The sequence below is a fragment of the Brugia malayi genome (assembly GCF_000002995.4).
Source record: "Brugia malayi strain FR3 genome assembly, contig: Bm_007, whole genome shotgun sequence".
In the NCBI taxonomy this organism is placed as follows: Eukaryota; Metazoa; Nematoda; class Chromadorea; order Rhabditida; family Onchocercidae; genus Brugia; species Brugia malayi.
Window position 1 is genome coordinate 640,191 of NW_025062284.1, and position 16,823 is coordinate 657,013.

General features: G+C 19.8%; 1 protein-coding gene and 1 pseudogene across 2 annotated transcripts; one reads left to right on the plus strand and one right to left on the minus strand.

The window, feature by feature from the left end:
• The first annotated feature begins 748 nt into the window (after nt 1-748).
• Nucleotides 749-2,397, plus strand: Bm48 (annotated as a pseudogene). The gene is made up of 4 exons: nt 749-890; nt 1,553-1,629; nt 1,780-1,839; nt 2,227-2,397. Coding segments are annotated over exons 1-4 (450 nt in total).
• A 2,559-nt stretch (nt 2,398-4,956) lies between these two features.
• On the minus strand, nt 4,957-5,709 carry Bm4175 (Uncharacterized protein; the record flags this gene model as incomplete). The annotated part of the gene is made up of 2 exons (XM_043082712.1): nt 4,957-5,005; nt 5,660-5,709. 2 exons carry the CDS (start codon nt 5,707-5,709, stop codon nt 4,957-4,959), a joined length of 99 nt encoding a protein of 32 aa, XP_042938646.1.
• Nucleotides 5,710-16,823: the final 11,114 nt, after the last annotated feature.

The following is a 16,823-nucleotide window of genomic DNA, read 5'->3' on the forward strand; positions in this document are numbered from 1 at the left end:
AATATTTCTTGGAAGGAATAGTTGCTTACTGTTTATTTTCTATAGTTGCTTGTTGTTTATTGTTGCTTACTGTTTATAGTTGTTTATTGTTTATGGTTGCTTATTGTTTATTGCTGCTTATTGTTTATGATTGCTTATTGTTTATTGCTACTTATTGTTTATGATTGCTTATTGTTTATGACTGCTTATTGTTCATGCATAAATTTTACCTAATTTGATTAACTGCATGCTTCTTATATTATTTAGTCATAATTCATTTGCAATTTTTAATTTCATTAGTATATGCAGAGATGGCAACCGTTTTTTTCTGAAACAATTAGTGATAACAATAATAATAATAATAAAAGAAATAGCATTAGCAGTGAAAGAAGTGACGATTGAGAAATGATTAACATTACTAGATAATAATGTTTATTATCTGTGATATATCATTGATAATTTAAAGATAAGCAAAAGACGGTTGTTTAGTGTTACCTTAAGCAAACGATAGAATTCATACCTGTTTTCCATTAAAATTGAAATTTTATTGAAATTTTGACAACAAAATGTTTGATGAAATTTATCAATTTTTATTTCTCTATTGATAATTAAAAAAAAAAAAATTTAAACAATTTATTTCTATTCGAAATAAGTACGAATCAAAAACTTTGATAAATAATAACAAAGTTTATTTTATTGACTTTAATTTACTTCTTCTTGTTCATTTTCAAAATACACTCATAAAATTATAAAATATTTCATTCAGGAAATGGAAATGAAAATGATGAATGATTTAATTAGAAATGCTCATTTTCAAATAAACAAAATGAATTGGGAAGAGAAAGTTCAAAATTTCACTGATAACACTTGGGAATGTTTATGTGATAATGTAACTGATATTACTAATGTTAGTTAAATTTAAATTTCTACTAATTATATAAGTGATAATTTAATAATTAGACAATTAGCTAGGTAATAATAATAACATTATCATGATAATTATTAAAGTTTTATTATTAGCTTAATACTATTTTATCGAATATGATGATAAATTAGTTAAAATTAAATTTGACAATCTAATAAATACGAATTTAATTTTATAACATAATAAATTGAGCTAGGCCAATTTAAATTTTTTTTAAATTATAAATTAGCTAATAAAATTAATTGAATATAAACTTATGTATTATATTTTTAAATATTTTTTTTTTTGTAGATACAAGAAAAATGCATAAATATAGAAAACAAATTAATAAAAATTTTTAAATATATAAAATATGATATCGAATCGAGATTGTCCACTCTGAAATCTGATTCTAATATCAGTTATTTGTCATCCAATCAGTATTATCCATTTTATAATAAAAGTAATAACTTAGAAAATACCTTAAGAGGTAAAGTAAAAGTATAATTATCATTGATTATTGATTATTTAATTACTATTTGTGAATTTCAAAAAATCATTTCAAAAAAATTATTTGTTTCATTTAAAACATTATAAAATTGTTTATTGTTTACTGCTTAACGCTTTCTTTTCTTTTTTTTTTTCTTTGAGTGATTAAATAATTTTTAGAAAAAACATTGGAAAATGATATATTATCAAGTATTTATATGATGCAGCATAGTTTACTTAAAATTGATGCATTTCAAGTAAACAAATCAAAAATTTATTTAATTTTTTATTGCCCTATATCACTAATAAACAATGATATGTTTGATTTTGATAAATTTTAAAATTTATTTTTAAAAAATTTTCATATTTTGTTTATTGATTTATTTGTTTGTTTGCTTTTATTTCAGAAACGAAAAATGGGATTGAATAAATATTGTTCAACGATACGTTTACTCATTTATGATAGAGTTAAAATTAAAAAACAATTATTGAATGTTAAATATGCAAGAAAAAAACTTGCAAATATTAAGCAAAAAATTCAAAATTCAAATTTGATAAAACAACAATCGGTTAAAATTTCCCTTAGTTCAAATTTAAATTTAGCCATTTTGAATTTAAACAAATGTTAATAGATTTTGATTAATTAATAAATTAAATATTCCACAAAGCATTTTTTTTTTTTTAAACTTGATATTAAATAATTTTTAGCAATTTTTTTTTCAAAACATTATTTTTATTAGACTAAATGTACAAAAGTAAAAATTTTTATTTTTTTAAAAATTCGTAAATTTAAGTGATTTGAAGGACAAATTTTAAATTAATTTTAATTTGGCATTTTAAATTAATTTATTTAGCTGAATAAATGCATAGCAATGTTGGATAATATATTGGCAGCAATGCAATTTATAATAATTGAAATTGACAAACAATTTGATTCAATTTATTCGGTTAATCGATACATTGCATTATTTAATGAGTTGTACCAGCAGTTTCAGCACAATCACCAGGTATTTCATTCAAATTAAATTAAATTGAAATTGGAAATAATTGAAATTGAAAATAATTAAATTAAACTGCACAATCACCAGGTATTCCATTCAAATTAAATTAAATTGAAATTGGAAATAATTGAAATTGAAAATAATTAAATTAAACTGCACAATCACCAGGTATTTCATTCAAATTAAATTAAATTGAAATTGGAAATAATTGAAATTGAAAATAATTAAATTAAACTGCACAATCACCAGGTATTTCATTCAAATTAAATTAAATTGAAATTGGAAATAATTGAAATTGAAATTAAATTAAATCAAGCAATTACCAGGTATTTCATATAATTGAAATTGAAATTAAATTAAAAAATAATTGAGACTGAAGTTAAATTAAATTAAATTACGCAATCACCAGGTATACCATATAATTGAAATTGAAATTAAATTAAAATCACTGAGTTATTTTTAATCTTTTAAAATGGAATTTATTTAAAAAGAAAACAGAAAAGTAATCGATGAATAAAAAAAGAAATGAAAAAAAATTTTTTTTTTTTTTTGATAAGTTAGATATTATTTGAAATGATAAAAGATTAGTGCAAATATCAAAGGTTTGAATTTTGATAAAATGCTAAAAAGATAAATTGATAATCTGACAAAAAAAACCGATAATGTTTAAAAAAAGTCTCTAATCATTGCACTGATAAGAATTGATAATTTTAAATTTATTAAAATCATTTTTTAAAAAATTTTTTTACATCAATTATTTTTTCTATTATTAATAAGAAATTTTTAATTTGTGATAAAAAATGTTTTTTTGCAGAAATTTTTTTCGCGACAAAATTGGATATTTGATGAATGAAAATAAACAGTAAACAATAATTTCATTTTTTTAATTTCTTTCGAATCGCTTATTTTCTTTTTTAATCTTAATAAATTTAATAAATATATTTCTATAAAATTTTAATAAAACAATAAAAAAAAGGAAAGTATTGCTATTATTGTTTATTTTTCATTTATTTTCATCAATTGTTTATGATTTATTTAAATTTGTTTACTTTTATTTTATGAAAAAAAAAAGAAAAACGAGAAATTTTAAGTTTTTTCAAATTTTAACTGTATAATAAAGTTTTTTTTTGTTTCGGAACTTTCACTTCAAAAAAGAAAAGTAAGAAAAAAAGTTTTACATTGTAAATAAATTAATTACAAAAATAGGATTTATTGTTTTTTCAAACATTAACAAAGAAATTAGATTAATTAATTAGTAAAAAAAAATATACAAATGATAATTGTGTGATAAATATTTTATTTATTTTTTATTTATTTTTATTCAAACATTAACAAAGATATTAGACTAATTAATTAATTAATAAAAAAATATGCAAATGATAATTTGTTGTGATAAATATTTATTTATTTATTTTTTATTTATTTTTTTTTCAAACATTAACAAAGATATTAGATTAATTAATTAGTTAATTAATAAAAAAAAATGCAAATGATAATTTGTTGTGATAAATATTTATTAAATTTACAAATGCATTTTATTCACATATGCGATACAATTTTTTTTTTTTTTTTTTTTTAGAAAAAAAGCATATTAAGGCAACATTTTCATACAATTTTAGCAATTATTTATACAATTATGAATATTTTTTGCATTTTTGTTTGTTTGTTTTGTTTATTTATTTGTTTGTTTGTTTTTTTTTTCATATTTTTTTTTTTTTTTGAGAAGAAAGAAATTAAAAGAAATTAGAACAAATTATGAAATGATAAATCTTTTTTTTTTTTCAGCTTTTCAAATCAAAAAAAAATGTTAGTTAGTTAATTGCAAAACAATTATCATTGAAAAAAAAATATATATAATAAACAATTTCAAATTCAATTCAATTTATTAATTAATGAATATTCTAAAGATCAAAGATCAAACATTTTCCTCTTTTCACATTTTATTTAATCAATAATTAATTGATTAAAATGATCGATTAGTGAGAATTAAATCAGTTGAAATAGAAATTTAAAAAAAAAAAAAAGTTCCTTTTAATTATGAAAATTTTAATTTTTAATTTTAATCTTTTACTTTAATCTTTAATGAATTTTATTACTTTCGAACTTTTTTTTTTTTTTTTTTTTTTTTGTTTTGATTTGAAAATGAAAGTACATTATAGTGTAAAAAAGATGGAAAATATTGCTGGCAGTTTTTTTTTTTTTTTTCTTTTTTAATTTTTTAAAAAAGAAAATCAAAGAGAGAGGGAGAGAGAGAGAGAGGGAGAGGGAAAGAGGAAAAGAAAGAGAAGAAATTTTAATAAATTTTTGACATTGAATTGATATGTGGAAGAATGTTCAGGTAGAATTTGATAAATAATTCATATGAAGAAAAGAAGAAAACGTCGAAAAGCTGAAAGAGAGTTTAGATTAGCATGTACCGGTGACACATTCGTTGCTATCACTGTCACCACTGTCACCGCTGTCACCATTGCAACCACTGTCACAATTGTCACCATTGTCACCACATCTAGCCTCGGAAGAAGCAGTACCAAAGTGCGTGCAGCACTGCCGGCAACCAAAAGAAGAAACACAGAACGATATTCACTACCACATGGATATTGCAATCGCTGCTATGGATGAAAATTGCCAATGGCTGAAAAATTAGTATTATCACTTGTTATCAGTAGTGTTACCATTATCATTTGTTATCAGTAAATCACCATTATCATCTTTTATCAGTGATATTATAATTATCAGTTGTCATCAGTGATACTACCATCATCATCTCCTATCAGTGACACTATCATTTGCTGTCAGTAAATCACCATTATCATCTGTTATCAGTGATATTATCATTACCATTTGCTATCAGTGATACTACTGTCACCATCACCTACCAGTGGCATTATCATTTGTTATCAGTAATATTATCATTTGCTATCAGTGGTATTGTCATTATCATTTGTCATCAGTGATACTATCACTATTATCATTATCAGTGATTGGTACTAATGCCATAAGGATCATATCAGCTCTTTTCAGCTATCAGTGATACTATCATCATTTTATAAGATCAAGATAGACAATTATATGATCAGACTTTGATTTATTTATTTTTTTTTTTTAAATAATTTTGAAAAAAAAAAATTCTGTTATCAATAATAAATGTAATTAATTGGTATTTCTTTTAGCAATTAATTGTTAAAGAATCCTCCCTCATATTTCATTTCTGATTTTAATTCCATTTCCATTTATTTGAATCAAATGCTTCATTTGATCATAAAACAATTAAAATATCAACATATACCGGCAAAAAATTGCTAAGATAAGTTCGATAATCTGTTGCACATCCACCATAATTGCTGTTTTGTTCGTTTATTGTTTATTGTTTATTGTTTATAAATCACAATAATTAATCTGTAAATATACAATACTAACAAATGTATTATTTACTTTTTGAAACACAAAAACGATAAATAATACAAATGAAATAAATTTAATTGTAAAAAAAAAGAAGAAATCAAATAATATTTGCATTTAGTTTTCATTTATTTATTTATTTATTTTTTCATTACGTTTCAACTTTTCGATGATTTGTAAATAATTTAAACTAAATTTTGTGATTCAATGAAAAAATATACTTGAAATTTTTGAAACTTTTTCAAATTTAATAACTTTCCAAATATACAAATTAGATTAGTGTGTGATTTTTTTTGAAAAATAAAAATTTTAAATTTTAAAAAAAGCAATAATTTTCACACTTATTAAATTTTTTGAAACAAAATAATACTACGTCGCTCTCTCTCTCTCGAGAGATTTTACAGGCATAAAATTATCTTTTTCAAAATAATTTATTTATTATCTAAAGATTTAAAAAATTTTTCAAAAATTAAAAAAAAAAAATTATTATCAAAATAATTTTTCATTTAGAGAGAAAATTTGACAAAATATATAGCAAATATTTAGAGTTAAATAAAATTAAATGAAATTAAAATTTTTATAGGTAATTGATTAGTAAATTTAGTCAAATTAATTTAGCTTAGTAAAAAATTAGTAAAATTTAGTAAATTTTATTAAATTTTTATAGGAATTAATTTAATTAAAATTAATACATGTTTCTTTTTTTTTTTTACAACAAAATTTCAATGTTTTATTTAATTTTAATTATATCACAAATTTTCATCATTAAATTATGATTTAAAAAAAAAAAAAGGAAAAAGAAATATTCAATTTAAATTTTATTAAAACTAATCAAAAAAAAAATTATTATTGTACATTTAAATTTTTGCCACAATCATTTGTTTGTTTGTTTATTTATTTGTTTGTTTTTTTTCTTCCTTAATTTGATTTTGTTTACTAAAATGTTGAAAAGATAAACTTTTTGTTTAAAATTTTTTTTTTTGTTTGAATTTTAAAACATTTACAAAAAAAAAAAGGAAACGAATCAAAATTAGCTTAAATAATTTTATTTTATTTAAAAAAAAAAAATCTTTTAAAAATTAATTTAAAAATTACAAAATGAAAACTAATTTTAACATATTTCACAAAGCATTTTTCAGCTAGCAATAAAATAATTTGCAAAGAAAAATGATGATAAATAGAAAATTTAGAAAATGGATGGTTTTTTAAAAAGTGGTAAAAGAAGGAGAGAGAGAGAGAGAGAGAGAGGGACAGAGAGAGAGAGAGAAAAGAGAGAAAAGAATGATAACAGATTGATAAAAAAAAAAGTTTCCTATTTTAAGTGCAACAAAAAAAAAAAAGAGTAAGAAAATTTCAACTATACAAAATTAATTATTTGTTAGAAACATATGGGAGAATTTTGTTGAGACAAAAAAAAAAAATTTAACAAAATTTAAAAATTTATAAAAATTCAATAATTTCGATAAGTTTAGAAATTTTTTAAAAAATTTTTTTTACAGCAAAAAAATAATTTTTCTGAATGAGAAATGCAACATTTTTTTTTTTTTTTTTTTAAGTAAACAATAAATATTGGTGACAAAATAAATAATAATGAGAATAATTTTATCATAAAAATGATGCATAAATGTAGTAAATAAATTGAAATTTTTTTTTTTTTTTTGATAATTTGATGTTATTTCTTTTATCAGAAAAATTATTATCAGCTTTATCATAATCAGTATTATATTGAAATGAAAATTATAATAAATTAAAAATTAAAGTGAACAATTTTTTTTTGAAAATTGTTGATGGAATTTTGAATGGAAATTTTTCACACTTCAAAAATGCAACTGATTCATTGGGAATACAAAAAAAAAAAAAAGAAGAAAAAATGTTTTATCACTTTTTAAAGTAAATAAAATGCAAGAACTCATGATAAGATGATAATTGATAGTTGAATAGAATGCAAGAACTCATGATAAGATGATAATTGATAGTTGAATAGAATGCAAGAATTCATGATAAGATGATAATTGATAGTTGAATAGAATGCAAGAATTCATGATAAGATGATAATTGATAGTTGAATAGAATGCAAGAATTCATGATAAGATGATAATTGATAGTTGAATAGAATGCAAGAACTCATGATAAGATGATAATTGATAGTTGAATAGAATGCAAGAACTCATGATAAGATGATAATTGATAGTTGAATAGAATGCAAGAATTCATGATAAGATGATAATTGATAGTTGAATAGAATGCAAGAACTCATGATAAGATGATAATTGATAGTTGAATAGAATGCAAGAACTCATGATAAGATGATAATTGATAGTTGAATAGAATGCAAGAATTCATGATAAGATGATAATTGATAGTTGAATAGAATGCAAGAACTCATGATAAGATGATAATTGATAGTTGAATAGAACAAATACTACAATTCAATTCATTGAATAATTAAAGTAACTTGAAAAAAGAATACTTTCTGTAATAATAGCCATATCAAACATTGTTATCACATTATCAATTACATTATCACATTATCAATTAGATATGATAGATAAAGAAGATAAAAAAACTTTCAAAATTATTTTTTAAAATCAATTTTCAATTCAAAAATTTAAATATATCAACTTATTGTGAATAAAATAGAAACTAATAGCAAAAAAGATAGAAGGAAATGTTGTTGTTGTTGTTGTTGTTATTATTGTTGCTATTATTATTCTATTTTCTAAGTTTGCTCCCAGAAATTTTCTTCTTTCTTTCTCTCTTTTTCCCTCTCTCTCCCTCTCTCTCTCTCTCTCTTCCATTTTCTCTCTTATTCATTCCAATACATTTAAACTTTACTTTACACTGTGAAATATTCAACCAAATGAAAAATACCATTCCTTTTTCCATTTTGCTATCTGTCAACAACTGCTATTTCACTTTTAAAAAATATCAAACTTTTTTTATGTTTTACTTTTATTTTTTATTTTTTAAAAAAATTTCATTGAAAAAAAAAAAAAAGGAACAGTAAAATCATATAATATATTATAAATTATAAATATGCAGATAATAAATTAATACATTACTAATTGATAAATGCTTATTTTTAATTATTAATTAAATGGTTGTAAAATAGTAAATGAAAGAGTGAATTGTTTAATTTATAAATATCTAAATGATTTAATAATTAAATGCATAATGTAAAATTTCTTATCATTTAATTTAATACTGAATGATAATTTATAAGAATAGCTTTTTTTTTGATAAAAATGATAATAATATAAGAATTTGAATAAATTTTAAATTATTTTTTATATCAACTAATCAAAATTTTTATACCAACTTATCATATATTATGATAAACACTAAATTTTAAATTATTTTTATCTCAACTTATCACATATTATGATAAGCATTAAATTTTAAATTATTTTTATATCAACTTATCACATATTATGATAACATATCGTTTACTCTTCCTTTCATTTTCTCTATAAAATGTTGTAAATTCATTTAATCAATTCAAATTTAAATCAAAACAATGAAAGAAAAAACACTGTATGATAAAATACTTTTTTTTTTTTAAAAAATTCTAAAAATGAAATGCAAAAAAAAAAAAAAGAAAAATCAAATAAAAAAAAATAAATGTGAAATTCTTCTTTTCTTTTCTTTATTCAACTTTTTCAAAACTATTATTTCGTTTATAAATTTTTTTTTTTTTTTTTTTAAGAAATTTTTGAGCACAAGAAAGTGGAAAACGAAGAATTTAACAATGAATTCATTAAAAATTTGTTTTTTAAAATTTAAAAAATTTCAAAACTAAACAAAAAAAAATTTATTGCTTACAAATGCGGAAAAAATTAAAAGATATTTACAGTTAAACGCAACTGAAATGATTGCAATTAACAAAAAAACAAATTTTTTTCTTCTTCATTAAATTTATTCTTCTTTTAGTCCTTTTGTTGATGACACAATAATAGAAAATTTTTTAGTTTAAAAAAAAAAGCGAAAGGAAAATTTAATGAAATTTAAAAAATGAAAAGAAAAAAAAAGTGTTTTTTCATTTACTGTAAAAAAGATAACTCTGAAAAGACTGATAAAATTGTGCTTCTTTTTTTTTTTTTTAAATTGTAAAAAAGTTTTTTTTTTTTTTGAAATGTTGCATATTTCCAATGATACATAAATATATTTCAATTTTTAGTTTTTTTTTAAACTTTAATTGCTAATTAAGATTGAATACAGTAATTAATTAGTGTGTATTAATTAATTTTAATTCAAATAGCTCTAAGTGTTATGCTTAAAGTTTCTAATGCATAAATTAATTTTTGTAGCTAAACTATTCACATTTTTTTAAAATTAAAACTTCGTGAAATATACATATATACAAAGAGAAACAGAGAGAGAGAGAGAAGTGGGAAGAAAAGAGAACAGAAAAATTTATAGCAATGATCAAAAAAAAAAAAAAAATTATTATTATCATTATCATTGTTATTATTATTATTATCTATTATTAATATCATTATAATGATTCTTATTACTTATTATCACTGTTATCGTTATCACTATTATCATTATCATTATTTATTTTTATTTATTATTATTATTATTTATTTATTATTATCATTTATTATTATTACCATTATTCTTATCATTTATCATCAATATTATCAATATTTATTATTATCATTTATTACTATCATTAGTATTATTATTGATTATTATCATTAATGTCATTATTATTGTTATTATCATATTAAATACTATTATTGTTCCCATAATTAAGATCATTATGTGTTAATTTGTTATTGCTTAAACAATTACAAATTAATATGCTAATTTTATGAAATTTAAAAAAAAAAAAAAAACAGCAAAGAACAAACAAAAAATTTTCCTTTCTATAATTTCTCTCTTTTTTTCTTCTTTTACTATTGAAAATTGTTTGAAATACATATAGTTGTTTTATTGAAAAGGAAAGAAGAAAAAAAGGAAAAGCAATTAGGGATTATTTTACAATCAGATAATAAATCAATGAATGAAGATTGATCTTTTCGCTGTAAAAATTTCGAGACTATCAAGGAAAATGATCAAATAAAAAAAATTGATTTTATGACCGATCTAATCTTTCCAAAAGAAAAAACATGTCAAATTTATCTTTGCTAAAAGTAATTTGAAAAGAACAATTGTGTTCAATTTCTAAATGACTATGTAATAGTAATAATAATAATAATAATAATAATAATAATAGTAACAATAATTATAATTATAATGATAATAATAATAATAGTAATAATAATACAATAACAAAAGTAGTAGTAATAATAATTATGGCAACAATGACAGTAATTAATATGATAATAATAATAATAATGACATTAATGATAGTAATCAATAATAATATTAATGATAGTAGTAAATGATAATAATAAATATTGATAATAGTGATGATAAATGATAAGAATAATGATAATAATAATAATAAATAATAGATGATAATTATAAATAATGATAATGATAACGGTGATAACAAATAATAATATTCATTATAATAATATTGATAATAGGTAATAATAATAATAATAATAGATAATAATAATAATAATATATAAAACATATTAATGGTGAAGGAGAGAGATAAATAATTGCCATTGGTGTATGAAATGGCGAAAGACCTTCGATGAACTCATAGGTGAAATATATTGAAGGGAAAGAGAAAACGAGTTTCGACAGAAACAATTTCAAGAGTGTCACATTGGTATGACACGGTGTGAAATATATTCTTCGGCATTTGATAGAAGTAAACATGATATAAGTATAATTGTTTACGGCTCACGTTTTCGTTGACAAATAACGTCATTCATTCTTTTATACTTTATATTAATCTCAACAAATAGTCATACACTCTCATTAGTATTATCATTTATTATTCATTCATTTGTTGTTTTTTTTTTTTTTTAATTTGAAAAACGAATTAAAAATGAGCCAAAATGATAATCTGAAAAGTGCAATAAATAATCTCTATAAAAAGCAAAAATTTTGTATTTGACCAGGAAATGAATGTCAAATAAACAATTACAATAAATGAATAATCTATAAAAAGCAAAAATTTTGTATTTGACCAGGAAATGAATGTCAAATAAACAATTACAATAAATGAATAATCTATAAAAAGCAAAAATTTTGTATTTGACCAGGAAATGAATGTCAAATAAACAATTACAATAAATGAATAATCTATAAAAAGCAAAAATTTCATATTTGACCAGGAAATGCATGTCAAATAAACAATAATATTTAAAACATATATATTTTTATTGATCACATTTTACTTCAAATTCTTTGCCTTACAATACGATATATTATCAATAATCAATAAAAAAAAAAAAAAATCAATCGATTATAATTAGTAATGGCAGTAAAAAGATTTTTAGTCATAAAATCTTAAATATAAAATAAATTACAAAGAAATGATATAAAATTTATTGAAATGTTTGAATTCGTACAGCAAAATCATTAAAAACAAGAATAAAAGATAGGAAAAAATTGTGTAATTTTCAACTGTAAAATATTTTTGTTCAGTAAACAACAAAAAAAAGGGAAAAGAAAAAAAAAAGAAAAAAGTCAGAAAATTGATCACAAAGTTTTATTATTTAAAATAACCTAATTGTCTATGATGAAAATTATAAGATGAACAATTTGAATGAAATTAATGAAATTTTGAACTTCAATAATTTTTTTAAAAATACTTTAGTCATATTTCATTAAGTCAAGAAAGTCTTCTTTTTTTTTTTTTCAACTTTTTAACCTTACCTAATCATTTTTTTTTTTGATAAAAATGTATAAGTAATGATAATGAAATCAATCAATAGAAAAGTGTAATGATCAGATCAAAAAATGAAGATTACATTGCTGTGAAGATTAAATTGTTTTATTAATAATTATTCATAATTAACATATTTCTATTCACTAACAGTGATTTAAAAAAAAAAAAAAAAAAGCACAAATTATGATACAAATTTTTCATAACAATTTTGGAATTTTATAAAAATGTTAATGAAATTAAATTCAAATTAAATTACTGAAGAAAAAAAAAATTCAAATTAAATTGATGAAATTAAATTGCTCATTGATTATCATCGATCTGTAAAATGGATGAAATTGCAGCCGTCATTTTACTGAAAGGCCAACCAGCTCTGGTACAATTGAGAATGTTGTCTGATCGATGACAATATATCGATCATTGGTAGAGAGAGAGAGAGAGGGACAGAGAGAGAGAAAGAGAGAGAGAGAAAGGGAGGGAGGGCGCAAATGTTCATTTTGTGAATTTGTCAGACGGAACGTGTCGCCCGCGTAGTTTAACAAATTGAAGTGCATCATTGCGCCAATGAAAAGCAAAATATCTATTTTCATTTCATTTTTTTTTCTTTTTCAAATATTTGTACTTTTTTCACCACTTATAAACAACCACTGGTAAATTAAAATATTTTGTAAACATTAATTTAAATCGAAATAACAATTAATACTAGTTTAAATAATTTATTCTATTATTTGAATTTTATAAAAAAGCATTGTTGTTTCTTTTTTTTTTTTTATTTATTAATTAACACATTTATGCATTTATAGCTTTGTTTATCTCATAAAAATATAACAAACGAAAAGTTTAGTTTTATTTTATGTGAAGTTTAAAACATAATAAAGTTGTAAAATTAATTAAATTCTTCTTCATGAAAAAAAAAAAAAGTCTATGCTAGTGTAAGATAGATTGATTAATATTGTATCTCGACAGCATAAAGTAATATGTTATAAATAATTTTTATAAACAATTTTCTCATAACTCAAATCGATTATTTCCGGTAACAAACCGGAAACGCGTATCATATTAATAATGCATAAATTATTTTACAAGATGAATACAATAAAATTGTAATGAAATAATAAAGATGAATTGAAATTAAAATTGATGAAAATTTAGTAACAAATATTTTTTTTTCTTCTATTATATTTCTTTTCCCTTAGAAATTTTGTTTTTTTTTTTTTAAAAAAAAAAAAAAAAATGTAATTTAAAAAAATTTTGTAATTAATTGTAATTTAAAAATTTTACAGTTAATTTATAATTGTTTAATAATTTGAATAATTTGATAATTAAATAGAACAAAGAAAAAAAAAATTCAACTAATAAACACTCTGAAAAGCAATGATAAAAAAATTTTTACATTTTATTATTTAAATGTCGGTATTTTATAAAAGATTTTTTTTTGTTTTTCTGTTTTTCTGTTTTTTTTTTAAAGAAATCTACTGATCGATAGAAAAAATAAAATATTATACAAAGATAATTCAAAAAAGCAGATGAATAGATAATTTAATAAGATTTAATTTTTATTTGGCACAATAAATATGACAATATTATAACCTTCATTTCAAACAATAAAATGAAAATTTAAAAAAATTTTTTTTTTTTACAAATCATACATAATAATTGTATTAATACGTCTATTTTTTGATGTTTAATTAGATAAATAAATACGCGATTTTACTTTTTTTTTTTTTAGAAAAGTTAAGCAGTAATTGATAAATTGATAATGATAAAATTGATAATTTTATCATTTCTTCTTTTTTTCAAGAAAAAAAAAAGTTAATTTTGAATAAATTTTATTTCAATTAATTTAGCAATTAATTAGCTATGAAATTTGATGACATCTGGAAGAGGAGGTGATCTCTGTTAGCGACATATTTAATTTAGAAATTCATTCTAATGAAATATGTCAACAACAGACAGAGAGAGAGAGAGAGTGAGAGAGATAACATTGAAATGTAAACAATTTTGAGATGTTTATCTGAAAATATATATCTCCTAAATAACATTATACTTCTTTTTTTTTTTTTTTATTTTGCTAATTAAAACAAGAAAAACATAAAAAAAAAAAAAATTTCCATTCTATCGTATAAACATTAAACAACAAATATTTTTCATTTTTTTTTCTTTTTTTTTTTTTAAAAATGGCTTTAAAAATAGGAAAAAAATATATAAAATGAAAATATGTTATTGTTGAATGCAAGAAAATAAATAAAAGAAAATGAAAAGTAAACAAAATTGAAAAACATAAACAATTAATTTATTTATTTCTCATTAATAATTATTATTAGCACAAATATTTTTATTTATTTTTTTTTTTTTCATATAATTTAGTTATTAACGAATGTTTAATTCATCTTTAATTTAAATTTTTAAATCCAAAAAAAAAAAAAAAAAAAAAAAAAAAACAAAAAACTCTCAAAATAAGAAAAATATTATGAATGTATGCAAAATGCATTTTAGTATTTCAACAAGTTACATTCATTTTAATTAAATTATTAATTTGAATGATTGCTGATTAATTAAATTAAAATTAGTTAATTATGATTAATTTTAATTAATTATGGATTAATTAGATAATTCTATATTATGTTGCAAATGAAAATGCAACATAATAAAAGTGAATAATTGATGATTTGTCACAAATTTTTTGTGTAGACATAATGGCGACGTTATTTGCAAAAGAAGAATGATTATTGATTAATTAAATTAAAATTAATTAATTATGATTAATTTAAATTAATTATGGATTAATTAAATAATTTAAAATTTTGTATCACTTTTTTTTTTATTCCTAATTTAAAATTTTTGTATCATTTTAGTAACATTTTAGTAATCATTTAGTAACTAAAATTTTTTGTATTCCTAATTTAAAAATTTTGTATCATTTTAGTAACTTTTTGAAAAATTTTTTCTTTTTCTTCATTCAATTATTTTCATCCTAAATATTTTACACAAATACTAAATGTGACTAAATTTTTTTCAAATTAATACTTGAATAATTTTGATAAAAAAAAATTTTTTTTTAATTTTTCAAATTTTTAAAAATTTTGAAAATTCTTAAATTTATGAAATTTTTTTTTTTGCCTGCCTTCATTGTGCTAAGTATTATTTGCATTTGCTTAAATGTGCTTATAAAAGCTAAAATTGAACAAATATTTTGCAAAAAAAAAGAAAAAAAAAATGATAAGAAATGAAGATGAGAAAGTGATAACAAAATGATAAATCAGAGTTGTTTGTTCAAATTTGTGTTTTATTATAATTTGTTAGTTTAATGAGTAAGAAAACATTGTTTATATCAAAAAAGCAATTGGATATATTTTTTTTTTTGCAAAAAGTTTTAAGCATTGCATAGTTTATAAAATTTAAAATATTTTAAAATCAATTTTTCATTTTTAAATGAAATTATAACTTATGCGATACAATTTTAATCATGAAAAGAACATCTTTTTAAAAAAAGAAATGCTGTTTTTTAAATTTAATTATTAGTAAAAATTAATTGGTGGAATTTTCTTTTTTTTTTTTTTTTTTTTTTATGAAAATGATAAAATAAAAAAAATTTTTCGGTAAACTTCTAATGACTAATGGAATTATGAGTAAACTTGAAAAGAAGGGAGAGAGAGAGAGAGAGAGAAAAAAAAAAGAATCTCAGGTAAATTAATTTTGTTACTACCTTAGCTTAATCTACTAAGACATCAAAGTAAGTAAGATTCTGTAGTGACAATTTTTTTTTTTTTTCGAGACTGATAAACAAAATCATTCTAATATCATTGACTATTTTTAGGACATGTGACACCGGTGTGTTATGATGTGGTGACACATTAAAATATCACATTCTAACCAAAAAAAAAAAAACTATTTTTAATGAATCATCTATTTACTTTTTACATTAAATGAAAATCGAACAACCATTGTCACCAATATGTCACCAACAAACAAATTAATTAATTATAATCGTACCAATCAGACAAATCGATGATAAATTATACTAAAATTTCACTAAATTATACTAATCTGATGTGTATGTGTTAATAAAATTTCACACTAATTAACATCATTTTAAGAAAAATAAAAAAAAAAAATTTACAATTCACATTTCTTTTTAAATTATATTTTTATTTTAAAGTGAGCAAGTTTTTTTTTTTTTTTGTTCAAATTAAAATTAGTAAAAATTATTTTTGAATATTTGCTTAGTGTTAATTTAATTAAAATTTAAAGCAAATAT